At 50.6% G+C, this 13,937-nt stretch overlaps 1 protein-coding gene across 5 annotated transcripts; it reads right to left on the minus strand.

Moving 5' to 3' along the window:
* Positions 1-2,202: 2,202 nt before the first annotated feature.
* On the minus strand, positions 2,203-13,829 carry FXYD5 (FXYD domain containing ion transport regulator 5). Of its 5 annotated transcripts, none has more exons than XM_032488155.1 (11): positions 13,704-13,829; positions 13,130-13,240; positions 12,979-13,039; positions 11,147-11,227; positions 10,338-10,394; positions 8,942-9,043; positions 6,436-6,504; positions 5,360-5,389; positions 5,205-5,279; positions 2,494-2,539; positions 2,203-2,390 (listed from the first exon to the last, which is right to left on the minus strand). In XM_032488155.1, exons 3-11 carry the CDS (start codon positions 13,037-13,039, stop codon positions 2,333-2,335), a joined length of 579 nt encoding a protein of 192 aa, XP_032344046.1. In that variant the 5' UTR covers positions 13,130-13,240; positions 13,704-13,829; the 3' UTR covers positions 2,203-2,332. The 5 variants fall into 5 exon arrangements, with proteins under 5 accessions (XP_032344046.1, XP_032344043.1, XP_032344047.1 ...); XM_032488152.1 differs by having other exon boundaries at positions 13,763-13,800; XM_032488156.1 differs by having other exon boundaries at positions 2,203-2,431; positions 13,763-13,800.
* Between the last annotated feature and the right edge of the window lie 108 nt (positions 13,830-13,937).

The raw sequence follows: 13,937 nt of genomic DNA on the forward strand, positions 1-13,937 counted from the left end.
GCCCTTGGTGCTCACGCAGGCACCCCTCGCCTGTGTGGCCCACTGTGGTCTGTGGCAGTGAACTCCTAATAAACTCCTTTTCTATTCTCATACTTTATCTCTGGCAAATTCTTTTACCAACCCTCATGTCACCATGTCACCAACTAGCCCATCACCGCCACCGTTGTGTCCCACAACACACAATACATCTTTTTCCTTTTTTGCCTTCATTGGATATTTATCTTCATGGCTGCCCCCTATTTATATCAAGCAGTACTAGTTTTCCATATATGATCACACTTTTAAATGTATTTAAGTTAAAAAGGGAGTTGATTTTTTTTTAAGTGAATAATAGTACAGGCAGGGTGAGAATGTGGCAGAAATTGCAAAGAGGGTGTGGGATGATTGACGTTTGGGAAATACGGTCCTAGAGACCCTTCCACGTATTGTGAGGCCACCCAGCCAGGGGGTGAATGTGGCTGCCAGCATTTCCTGTTCTGAGAAGGAAAATTAGTGTTTTCCCTTTCCCCAGTGCTTTTCAATAGTTTTAAAAAGCCACCTGCAGTATGAAATACATCATCATTATGTATATCATTAGGTTGTGCCATATGAAATTGTTATGCTTATCGGTCAAAAAAAATTGAATAGTGACAATTTCATATGATTGAATTTAATAGATATAACACATCACACATGAATATGCACATGTATGTGTATGTGTACATATATAACATAGGCTATATTTATGAATAATACTCCCTCCTGATTGGTTAGGCCTCTGTTCTGATTAGTAGGTGGTGGGTGTCAATCAAAAATTACTTTTAGGTGGGGGAGGGTAGAGCTCAGTGGTAGAGTGCTCGCTTAGTGTACACAAGGTCCTGAGTTCAATCCCCAGTACCTCCATTAAAAAAATAAATAAATAAACCTAATTACCCCTCTTCCCCCAAAAATACTGTTAGCATCCCCTTATATGTGTCATGTATGATATATATCACATATATAATATGTATATATTACATACATGTGTACACATATGTCACATATAGACATAAACAATATATATCGCATGCAATATATGTGCTTGCTTTCACTGAATTCATCTTTACGGCTGTCTTCTATTTATACGAAGCAATAATGGTTTTCCGCATATCGTTGTGCCTTTTAAAATATATTTATTTAAGTTAAAAGGGGAGTCCTCTTAAAAAGTGAAAAATAATACAGGTGGGATGAAAATGTGGCAAAAAGTGAGAATATATGTACATATAAAGTCATATTATTTGTGATTTATTTTGATATTTTCTTTTCTACTTTATTACTACTTATTTTTGCTTTCTTTTGAAATGCTACTTACAGCCCACTAAACTGATTTTGCAACCCATGAACAGGCTGTGACCTCAAGTTTGTGAAACACTGTTATGTAACCCCCTTGAACAGAACCTTGTGTCTGCTTTGGTGTGATGACCCTTGAACCTGGGTAGAGCCCCTGCCCCAGGCCCGGCCCTTCAGAAGACTTGCTCCCACCTAATCTGGTTCACCCCCTCTCCAAGGGCTGCAGAACCCAGGGGCCTTTAGGAAGTGCCCACTGGAGCATGTGCTCCTTCTCCACCAGCCTCTGGTCCCCGGGACCCTGGAACTCCCTGCCCAAACTGCTCTGAGCCTACTGCGGGGCCTGCGGGGCCTGCGGGGCCTTCTTTGTGGACACACCCACAGACCAAGAAGGCAGCCCAGGGACGGTCAGTTGTGGGTAGAGGTGGGATGGAGCTTGGTGTGTGGGCTGGGGTATCCACATGCATGTGCTGGAGGGACCGAGGAGTGGGGAATAAAGGGGGTCGCCGTGGGCCTGGGACCTCCATTGTGCCCTCCCAGTTATCAGTGCTCCCCCCCAGTGTCAGGGGAGAGCCGGCTTTGGACACCAGGCTCTGCACACGGGCCAGGCCAGGGGTCTCAATCCTCCGTAGGTGGAATCCTCTTAGTGAGAGCTTACCCTCTCACTGACCAGTCTTGCCCCACGCTCCCTCCCGCCTCACCCCGGGCTGGCTTCTTTCACTGAATCCCCACCTTGGCTGTTGAGTCTGTGATTCTCTCAGTTTACTTTCGGGGTCCCTCCCCAGCCCCTGCCACTTTCTTCCACTGGTAACACCCATCCCCACTCCCAGCCCCACCTCCGTGCACCGCCCTTCCCCCGCCCCACCCCACAACAGTCAGGAATGATCAGAGACCACGAGCAAAGAACACAGTGCTTTACTTCTTGTCTGAACAAGACGCATAACTTGCGGAGCAGTGCCCAGGGAGCCAGGCAGCTTTCAGGGAGAGCAGGGCTGGGAGAGTAGGGAGCTCGGCCACCAGCCCCAGCTCAGGCTCCATCCATGCCTTCCCTCTCGGGCTGGGCTTTACTGACTACTCTGTAGGTTCTACGAGGGGAAGGAGAGGGAGGGAGGACGGGCACAGTGAGCTGGTGGGGAGTCAGCCTCCGGGCGCCCATCCAGTCAACAGTCCCCATTCCGATGGACTCACCTGTCAGAATTCCGGCATAATCGGGGCAACTGCCTACACTTGCCACCTGCGGGCAAAGGAAATGGTTCAGTCTTGAGTTGGGACAATGTTGATTATCACGTGTGCTCTGGGTGCCTGAGGACAAGGCCCATCCACCCTTCCCCTCAGGAGGCTCCAGAGCCACTGTGAGCAAGTGACGAGAAGCCAGCAGGAGAGCTGGTGCAAGGGCCCCAGGGAGGAGTTCCCCCCACACACAGAGCAGCCCTCTGAAAACTCATCCTAGCTTGTATGTTACTCCTGTGTTCAGTAAATATTTACTGTGCACCTACTCTGTGCCAGGCAGTGATCTAGGCACTGGGGACACAGCTGGGAACAAGAATGAATAAGATCCCTGCCTTAGTAGAGATGACTTTCTAGTGGGGGAGACCCACAGTGAGAAAAAGAACTAAGTCAAGCGTACAGACGGTGATGAGTCAGATGGTGATGTGTGCTATGAAGAAAAACAAAACAAGGAAGGAGGCAGGGAGGCCCAGGAGCTGGGGGCATCCTCATGGAGATGACTAGAGGGGCCTCACTGAGGAGGTAATGTTAAGCAAAGACCTGAAGGAGGTGAGGGGGGATCCATGTGGGTACCTAGGGGAAGGGTGTTCTAGGCATAGGGAACAGCCACTGCAAAGACTCTGAGGCAAGAGTAGACAGATGGGTTTAAGGGATAGGGGGCTGGGCCAAAGCAAATGAGGGGGAATCTTAGAAAACAAAAGGGACTTTAGAAAACAGCCCTCTACCATCGCCTGGCCACCACCCTTGCCTCCCCCCTCCCTGGTCCTCCAACCTTGCCTCCTACTCTGCTCCTGCTCACACTGCCCCGGCCACCCTGGCCTCTTCCAGTGGTTATTGTGACATGCTCAGCTTATTCCTGCCTCCGGGGTCTTGCACTTATTGCTCCCTCTACCTCCTTTTATTTTTAAGGTTTCTTTTTCATTTGTTTGTTTGTTTGGGGGGGGGTAATTAGGTTTATTTATCTGTTTGTTTATTTATTTATTTATTTTAATGGAGATACTAGGTATTGAACCCAGGACCTCATGCCTGCTAGGCATGCACTCTACCACTGAGCTATACTCCTTTCCCCCGCTTTTTTATTTTTAATTGAAGTATAATCGATTTACAATGGGGTACATCATAGTGATTCAGCTATACATACATATATATCTTCCTTTTCATATTCTTTTCCATTATAGGTTGTTAAAAGATATTGAATATAGTTCCCTGTGCTGTAGAGTAGGACCTTGTTTATCTATTCTACCTAGTTTTTTTTTTTTTTTTTTCCCAACCATCTTTCTTATCATCAGAATCCATTCTGATTCTACCTCTTTAGAGGGAGCGCCTCTGCCCACCCCTCTCAGTCCTGTCATTCTGCTTTTTCCTCCTGGTGATGCTCTTTTTCTGAATCCACTCGGCTCACAAATGCATTTACCTGTTTGTTGTCCCCAAGGGTGGGGACCAGGGACCCCAGTGTCACAGCACAGGTTGGGCCCAAAGCCCGTGCTCACAAATGTGTGTCATTGGAACAATGAGTGGCCCCAGAGTGAACATTCAGGCTCTGCCCTCACACAGACCTGGGTCCAGACCTTCCCTGATTTTTATGTGCTGTGTGACCTTGGACAGACTTCTCAAATCTCTGAGCCTCACGTTTCCCACGGGGGAGAGAGTAGGGCCTGGCATGGAGTCAGGATCTATCAACACAAGTTGAACAACCGAGGCTACAGTGCTTGACCCCCCCCCCCCCAAATTCAACCCAGATTAGGCCACATCAGCAATTTCTTGTTAAACCCATCAGTGTCCTGCCTCCCACCTTAAGGCAAAAAGATGTAGCTGTGCCCATTTTCCTGATGAGGGGAGTTGGACAAGAGAGGTCATAAAACTTGGCAAGGGTTATATAGCTTAACTTGCAAACTGGGAGCCCCTGTGTTTTACGTAATCTGTAGCCTTTAAAAAACTTTAAAAAGAATTAGTTTATCTGCTTGTTATCTTCCCTTTGTCCCCCATTCCCTGCAAGACACTGGGCCCTGGGAGGCTGACCTAAGAGGCTACAGCCCAAGGGCCCTTGAGTTCTACTCGAGTGTTGGCAGGGAGGCACTGCGGGAGACAGCAGGGCAGGAGGGGAGGGGAGGAGAGAGCCCTCCACTTGCTCCCTCCTGGCGGGTTTACCAGGAGGCAGAGGCTTGAAAACTCTCCCTGGAGGAGAGTGGCCCCCTCCTCCAGTTCCATCTCTCACCAGGCCCTGATACAGCCATTGCCCTCCCTCGCCCCTGTGGGCCGGGGCCATCACAGCTCTCTGCCCTTTCTAGCCCTGGGGAGCTGCACCATCCTGTTCCCTTGCCACCACCGTGTGGACAAGCCCAGGCTAGCCTACTGGAGGAGAAGACGACCAGGCCAAGAACTAAGGTGACCACAGGAACAGAGTTCCCTCCAGACCTGCAGCTGACCTGATGCATGAAGCCATCCAGCTGCGGCCAGAAGAACCACCCAGCTGAGCCCAAGCTGCAGAATTAAAAGTTCAGTAAATGGTTAGCATCTCAAGCCACTGAGTTCTGCGGTGGTTTATACAGATATGCCGCCTTTAAGACAACTTTGCCCGGAGGCCTTCAAAAGCCTTCCCCTGGGTCAGAGTGCCAGCCAAGGCCTCCTCCCTCCCAGTGCCAGAGCCCCTTCTGCCCAAGCCCGGTTCTCACTGGTGAGGATGACGATGCCTGTGATGAAGAGCACTGCTGCCACCAACAGTCCCCGTTTCCGGAGAGTGTACTCATCTGCAGAGAGAAATGGAGGAGTGTGGTGGGAGGGGCCTGAGCCCTCCCCACCCCCACCCAGCCTCCCATGGGTAACTTACCATAGGAGAAGGGGTCTTCCTCACTCGAACCTGGAAGGGGCAGAAGGGAGCAAAGTTGTGGGGAGTGAATCAGTGAATGGCAGAGTCAGTGAGGGGACACCTGGGTCTCAGCTTTGGTGCACTCACAGGGAAACCGAAGTCCTCAGGCGGCACACAACCTGGCTCCCATCACTTCTAACCTCTTCTCCTCACTGGCTGTTTTCTGCACCCCACCCGTTCTGCTGCTGATGGTGTCAGACCCTTTCTCACCCCCAGGGCCTTTGCACTGGCTGCTCCCGCTGCCTCAAGCACCCTTCCCCAGATAGCCACGTGGCTCCCCCTCAGCTCCTTCTCAGTGAGGTCTCCCCAACCTTTACAGAAAATACTCCCCAGTCACTCTCTCACCCTAACCTTGCTTTGTTCTTCTTGATAGCAACTTAAAGCCACCTGATATGTAGTTATTATGTTTCTTATTTACTCTCTCTCCCCATGAGAACATCTGCTCCAAGAGAGAAGAGATTTTTACCTGTCTTGTTCACTGCTGTACCCCTGGCACCTTAGAGCAGCACCCAGCACACAACAGGTGCTCAATGAATATTTTTTGAATGAATGAATGCTTTATGTGACCCGTAGGTATATCATTTCCTTCTGTTCACTGGGCTTGGCTGGACAGGAAGTGGAAGATAAGACCACAAGGGGAAGAATCGAGGTGCCCCTTCAAACAGAGCTCCCTGCTGATCCCAAACTGATCTCTGATGCATGACTAAGTTCCAGGTGAGATCAGAGAAGCACCCAGCTGAGCCCACACTAAACTCCCAAACTGCAGACTTGAGAGCTAAATAAATGGTTGTCATTTTAGGCCATAGGGTTCTGGGGTCATCTGCATGCAGCATTCACTTACACATTCGTTCATCTGTTTAGACATTTATTATGTGCCTACTCCGTGCCCACCCACAAGAATACCAGCCTCGAAGTCAGGTATTCACTTGACACCTGTCTACTGAGCAACTGTTCTGTGCCAGGCAGTATTTCAGGTGCTAAAAACACACAATGAAGAGCAAAGAGCCTGTGTCCAGTCTGGGAAGGGAGTTACTGACCAGTCGGCCTGAAGGCAGGGTCCCTTCTCATATCTTTGTTTGGGGGTCGTGTCTTGGCAGGCGTGGAGCCTTGAGTAGGATCGGCAGACAGAGTGTCCAGAAGATGGTGGAGGGCAGGAGTGAGCCACGGAGGAAAACAAGAGACATCATTGAACATCTGTGTCTGGGAGAAGACCCTCTCCCACACTGATACTCAGTGCGCAGGCTCAGTACCCCCACTCCCACCCCTGAACGCAGCCAGGAGAGGCAGGTACCAAAATATTGGAACAAGCCTGCACCCCCTGGTTAAGACCAGCAGCACCAACCTCCAAGGAACCCCTGGCCCCTATCCTAGGACCTCCTGGACCGCCCCAAGATCAGGAATAAAAGTAACAACTATTGGAGCCAGACAGGGGCCTCCAGGACCCCGGCCCAGTTACAAAGCCTGGAGACACTTGTTAGAAAACATATTGAATATCGCCTTTGCTCCCAGATCAAACATATCATAGAGTTCCTCTCTTTAAAAACATCAATATCCCCCAAGAAAAGACCTGCCCCTCTGGCACTGAGAAGTGTCCCCAGTGAGGTGGTCACCCCTGACCGATGCCCTGATGTGAAGTCAGCAGGCAGAGAGGCTGCTGCACACACCCCAAGCTCCCCAGGCCAGTCTCAGTGCCTAAATACAAACTGACAGCCAAGGATTATGAGATGTTCAAGAAAGCCTCCCCAGAAGAAGGTATAAGCAAAACCATCAGCAAGGACAAAGGAGAAACCGTAGGAAATGTAACCAACAGCCTCAGTGCTATGTGAGGCTCACATGCCCTGGTGCTGGGGAGTCTGGGCTCAAATTCTGGTTCTGCCACTTTGTGCTGTGTGGCTTCCGGCCAGCCGAGCAACCTCTCTGGGCCTCCATTCCCTTTCCTGTAAAACAGGGTACTGACAGCTCCTACCACATAGGGTTGTCAGCATTGACTGACTACCCAAAAGCTTCATGCACGGAGTAAACTCTCAGCACATGCTGGCCACTGTTGTTATTGTCGACTTGGCTCTAGCTCCTCCCTTCTTCTGGGAACAGCCCCCTACCTTTAGGGGAAATGCCCAGTCCAACTTGTTCTCCTATTGTAACCCAGCCACAAGGGGGAGCATGTGACCCAGTCTCACCCTTCTCCGGGGCCTTTCAAATTCCAAGTAGGGACTTTGAGTGGAAACTAAGTGAAGCCTGTGTGGAATTTCCATCGTGTATAACCAGGAATATGGAATAACACATAGAGGAACTCAGGTCAGCAAGGACTGGGAGTAAATGAATCCTGAAATGTGAAGATGTTTTCTCAACTGGGAAGTGTGGACACAGCTGCTACACTCTCACCCCTACTTTTGTATAAATTTAAAAATCTCCTTCCCCCAAGACACTTTATTTCCATGTGTAGTAAAATTGTTTTAGTAGACAGATTCTGTCAGAATGAGATGCCTTACTGCCATCACTGGAATACTGTAACAATTATAAAAATCTACGAGGGGAATGGCGTGGCCTTAGAGGTAGTGATCTTGTGCAGTGCCCAGTCTGAGCAACCGTGCATGCATCTCAGCCTGAGTGTGGCCTAAGCTATAGTACTTTTCAGTGAGGGCTGCCACCCACATACGGATCATCACAGAGGCCTTAGAGGCTCCCTGTTGCCTTTATCTCCGCTTAGCCCCCGTACGTATGCCCCTGGTAATATAACTCACTCGTCCGGAAGGGAGCCACCTCTTCCCTGATTCTTGGTCTACTTGGTTCAGGCAGTCCAAGGATGGGGCACGAGACTCTGGCCTGACCAATCAGAGCAGTCTATTTCCCAGGCTCCCATTGGCCAGACAAGGGCACGTGACCCCAGCTGGGCCAATGAGAGTCAAGTCCAGGCCTTTGAGTTAGAGAAGCGCTCTACCGCTGAGTTTGTGACCTAAACTTGGAATTGTGGGACCACCTGTGTCACCGAGAGGGGAAATGCTGCTTGAAAATGAAGACAACAGAGCTGAGAGCGGGAGCAAGTCAGTCGTGATGACAGCGTTGGACTCTTTGACCCAGCTGTGCCTGAAATGGGTGCCTCAAACGTTAGACTGTGTACCGCCAATACATTTTTTTTCTTAAGTTGAGTTTTCTGTATTTTGCAAATGAAAGGCTCCAGCTCTAACATTAAGGTCTACACCAAGAAAACACCCACAGTCACGTTTTCCCTGACCAGCCCTGTGAAGACACCTGCTTAAAGAGGGTTCCTGAAGTCTATTAGGCTTGGAAAGGCTTCAAACGAGACACTCCCTCTTGGGCCGCCTGCTGCAAATAAGTTTTATTACGACTCGGAGAAGTCCCACCAGAAAGAAACGTGTTTAACTCAGAATTTCCCAAATACCTTTGACCGCAAACCGAAAAGAATTTTTTGAAAAATGTGTTAATTCCCCAAACGGGTGCCCTGAGAAACGTACTCGGGGAATGCTGACCTAGATAGAGAATTAAACACAATTCGAATGTTGCTGATCTCATCCCAGGCTGTACCTTGCGTGCTGCTCTTGTCCGTCCCCAGGCCTGTTGTTAGAAGCACATCCATTTCTGTCGGTTGCGGAGTCTGGGTCTGCATCTGGTCTGGTGTTGCTTCGACTCAGGTTAGAAGAGAAAGGAGGTGGGCGTGAGAAAGGAGCGAATCAGAGACCTGCAGCAAACAGCAAGGGGCCCTCTCCCCTCCTCGGGCTGGTGAAGAACACAGATGTCCAGGTACAAGTGTGGCTGTGAGGATGGGAGGGGGGACTCTCTCACACTCTGCTGATAGAAGAGTAAATCGGTCTTCCTTTGCCCCACAGTGTCGTGGGTCAACTTTAGAGCCAGGTTCCAGGACCCCCATCTCAGCTGTGTCACTGACTTGTAGTGACACCTTGGGTGACTTATTCTGAGCCTCCATTTCCTTATCTGTAAAGTGGGGATGATGGTCAATTCTACCTCAGAGGGTTTGTGAGCGGATTGAATGCGTGAATGTGGATGAAATATTTAGAACTGTGACTGGCACTTAATAAGCTACAAATACTCAAGGAGTAGGGGACAAAGTTGCTCCTTGTGGCACTGCGAGCAGCAGGATGAACTGGAATAGACCAAGATGCTTGTCAAGATGAGCGTGGCTTCATTAGCTGTGCTCAAGCACGTAGCAGAATACCACGTGGCAATGAAAAAGACCAACATCGGTGCTCCTGTAGAAATGTGGGAAGAGCTTCCAAATACATTATTGCATGGGGGGGAAAAGCAAGGTGCAGGACAGTCACAAAGACACCTCCCAGTTGGTATATTTTCTCCAGGTAATACACAGGTAATGCAGTATCTTTGGGGACCTCCTCCTAATTCAGTTCTAGCGGCGAAGACCTCTCAGAGAGGGAGGAGAGAACGAGAGTGGGGAGTGGATGAAGGGATTTCATCTTACCTGCAATAGTTTTTATTATTTCCAAGGAGAATGTGTTTATGTACCACTGTATCATTAAACATGAAATGGACAAAATTGGGGAACACTTTTTGAATTATGTTGCACTCCAAGAAAAACTTAAGAAATGATTTGAAAATTCAAAAAAGGAAAAAAAATTAAAGAAAACAAGCGAAACAATGAATGGGATTGGCATATGCAGTTTCTGGGCTGTCTGGAAAGCTCTGTTCCTTGACATGAGTGATGGTTACATGGGTTCAATTTAGAGTCATTTGTTAAGTTGTACATTTATGGTTTTTATACTTTTCTAAATGCATGTTATTTTTTTCACAATTTCAAATGATTTTTTCAAGTGATTTTTAAAGTAAACCAGGGGACTCAGTGCTGGGGGACTGAGATGGGTAACCAAGGACTCAGAGTATCAGAGGAAGAGGGGGAACTGTGTCTATCCCAGGCCCACCTTCCCACCCTCTGTCCCTGCCCACTTACCATCAGTCTGCAGGGTTGAAATCGGAGGAGTGGGCTGAAGTTCAGGGTGGAATGTGCCTAGAGTTTGGAAATAGGAAGAGAAAAGAAAGAAGATTCAGAGAAGGCCCATGCATGGAGGTACAGGGTGTCTTCCATAGCAACTCAAATTTGATGTAATGGACATGAATTAATCCAGCCATTTACTAACTGCCTAAATGCGATGCCAGTACCTCTCCTGCCTCAGGCCCTCCCCTCCCACATATGTCCATTCCCCTATTCAGCATCCACCTGCCTTCAGTAAGAGCCCCCAGAACTTCCTTTGGGGAACCATCCTTCCCTGACTTTCGGTCCACTTCATTCACTGGGGCTGGCACCAGCCCTGTTGGACATGGAACAGGAGACCTAGGTCTGGCTAATCAGTTTCTGTGCCTATGGTCACAATAATCAGCTCATGGATGGGTTTGTGACCTGAGCCCAGTCAATGGCACTCAGTTTTGGGACATTTGCTGGATTGGGGAAGAGGAAATTCTCTTTCTTCTGGATTCTTAGCAGGTAGTTTAGAAGCCCCAGGTCTCTATGGGCCATCTTGTCCCCATAAGAGAAGAATCTGCCTGGGAATAAAGCCAACACAGAGAAAACAGAACCAGAAGACGGAAACAGATTCTTGATAGCATCATTTAAGCCTGGATGGAGCCAAGCATGAAGGTTTATCTCTGGAGTCTTCAGTTACACAAATTCCCAAAAATCCTGTTTGGTCCAAGCTTAAGATTTTTGTTGCTTTTGTTATTTATAGTGACCGGATCTTGACCAACCCATCCCTCTTTCCTCACCTGGGGCTGAAGTCAAGGCATGAAAGTTCTCAGAAGTTGGGTCTGCTTGAGGAATGGATGTGGCCTCTTGTAATGTCTGTCCTGGGAAATCAAGGATGTGAAGTCAGGGAGAAGCCTCTGGTCCCTCTTCCCTCACCAGTACCCCCACCCTGCCCTCCCTTCTGAAACTTTGGGAAGTAACTCAGGAAGTCCTGCCTGCTGGTGGGGCAGCAGACAGATGTTTGATTGATTAGCTTTGGTGGTATCAATCCAAGCTCCTGAAAGTGTTTTAAGAAATGCTAACATCCCACACTCTTCCTCCAGCCCCCTCGCCCTGCCCATCCTTGTGGGATGAGAGAGGCAGTTTAGCCTAGTGCGTCCAGGTACTAGAGTCAGCCAGGGCCCTGTTCTCAAATTCTGTTCCCAGTAACTTCCTTGCTGTGTGACCTGGAGCAAGTGAAGTCCCCTCTCTGAGCCTTGGTTGCCTCATCTGCCAAGTAATTGAATTTACTTCTCAGGACTGTAGAGAGGGTGAAATGAGATGGAGGGAGGAAGGCAGCCAGTGTTGGATACAGCCACTGCCCCTTCCTGGGCCCAGCCTCCATCCTCTCCCTCCTGGACCATCACACAGCCTCCTCCCTGGTTCTCCCTGCTCCCATCCTGGCCCTGCCGCCTGCTCCCTACACACAGCCAGAGGGAGCCTGTGAACCTGAGTCAGATCAGGGCCCTCCTGGCTCAGAGCCCTCCTCTGGCTGCCCTTCACTCCTGGTCAAAGCCAGAGTCCTCACTCAGCCCATAAGTACCCCTGCCACCTGGTCCCCTGTCACCTCTCTGACCTCTTGGCCTCTCCTCTCCCCCACATCTCCACCCCTTGTTCACCCCATCCCGGCCCTGGCTGTTGCTCACATTCTCCACACATACCTGCTTGGCTCGTCCCCTCCTCTCCTTCAAGTGTCTGCTCAAGTGTCACCTTCTGGTGAGGTCTTCCCTGATCAATCCTCATTACTCTCCTCTGTTTTTCTCCTTCCAGCATGCTATATAATTTACTGATGGATCATTTACTGCCTGTCTTTTCCAACTAGAACATGAGCTTCTGTTTCCCCAGTGCATAGAGGTAAGATCTGGCACATAGAGCTGCTCAGTGAATGCTTGTTGAATGACTGAATGACCGCATGAAAACCATTTTATCAAAGAGAAATGGGGCCGCTTCAGTGGAGAGTATGCTCTGGGTTCTAGGGTTGTAGCCCAGCCCCTCCACTCACTAGCCTCTGGCACAGGGCTCTTTCCTTCACTGAGCCTCAGTTTCCTCATCCATAAAATGGGCATGAGGACAGCATCATAGAGAAGGGTCAAAGCCAATACAAGCTCACACATGCAGCCCCCACCTTGTAGGAAGCAACAGCAAAGGCCCACCACAGGTACTGCCGTCAGAAAACACTTCTGAGGCAAGGGTGAGACATTGACTCCTGGACTGGCCCCAGCTCACCTCCTTTCCCTAATGGTATATCACTTGGAGGTCTAGGGAGCTGCTTTGCTGGGAGCCCAGGGTTCCTGGCTGCCGAGTAGAAAATTAACACCCATCTCCCAGCCAAATCAAACTCAGTGAGTTCTTCTTGGAGGTGAAGTGGAGGCTGCCCAGCAGGATCGGCCTTGGCCAGACTCAATGGAAGCAGCCACCCAGGTCTGAGGTATCTAAAGAGGGTGTAACCTTGGCCTCCTCATCCGGCCACCACTTCCTGGTGCCGGCTCGGGAGGGGAGCATCCAAACTCACCAGCCGCCCACTCAACAGCACATGTACTCAAGGTGGGGCTGGGGGTTCTGGGGCAGGGTGGGGACAAGGACCAGGCCTTACCTCTGGTGAGGAGAATCAGACCACAGATGAGGAGGAGACACAGGCAACCGGTGGGCAACATCTGTGGGGAAGTCAGAGCTGGGGTCAGCGGTGATATCAATGAGGCAGCCCCCCCACCCCGCCCCCGGGAGCCTGCCGCCCCCTTCCTTACCCTGAGCAGGCACCTGCGGCTTCAAGGACCCCTGCCAGGGCTAACGGTGGGCTGCGGGGAGGGGGAGGGTCTCAGAAGTGGGGATTCTCAGCCACCGCTCCGTTTTTCCCTCTGCAGGCCCCAAAGAAAACAAGAAACATCAGACCAAACTGGGCTTCCAGTAGCAGCCACTGCACAGGGACAGTCCTGAGGCAGAGAAGCACTTACCCGGACCCGACTGAGCCTGCAGGGCATGGGGAGGGGTCTGGGGCACAGGAGTAGATCCGAGGGCCTCGTGCCTCCCTCTGGGGCTGTCCCCAGAGCAGAGAAGTCAGCAAGGAGGGGGAAAGAGGAAGAGTGAGTAATGTGCTCCTGACCTCAGAGGAAAAAGTGAGCTGGTTTTAGGGGCCTCCCTGCAGGGACAATAGAACAGGATGCTGGGCAGATCTAGGAGGGCTGAGAGGGATGGAGGAGGAGAGACTGAGGCAGGAGGAACAGAAGCAGTGCCGCACATGGTGGCACAGAGGAGCGGGCGGGAGAAGTGAGCATGAATGGGGGGCGGAGAGGTAAGGAGAAGATCCGGTCTTCGACCCACCTGAGCCGGGCCCCTGGGCAGAGGGGAGCGGATGGAGGAGGATCGGAGGAGAGACTTACGTCAGAGCTGGGGGTCCCGAGCCGGCAGCCTGTTGCGGAGAGGGCAGCGGCGCTAGCTGCGTCCAGGCGGAGGGTGTGGCCAGGGGAGCGCTGGCGGGCGGGGACCGAGACGGGCTCAGTCATTTCCTCTTGGGTTTCCTGGCTTCAGAGCCCGGGGTGGGAGCAGGAGGGGGAG

The sequence above is a fragment of the Camelus ferus genome, chromosome 9 (genome assembly GCF_009834535.1).
Source record: "Camelus ferus isolate YT-003-E chromosome 9, BCGSAC_Cfer_1.0, whole genome shotgun sequence".
Taxonomy (NCBI): domain Eukaryota; kingdom Metazoa; phylum Chordata; class Mammalia; order Artiodactyla; family Camelidae; genus Camelus; species Camelus ferus.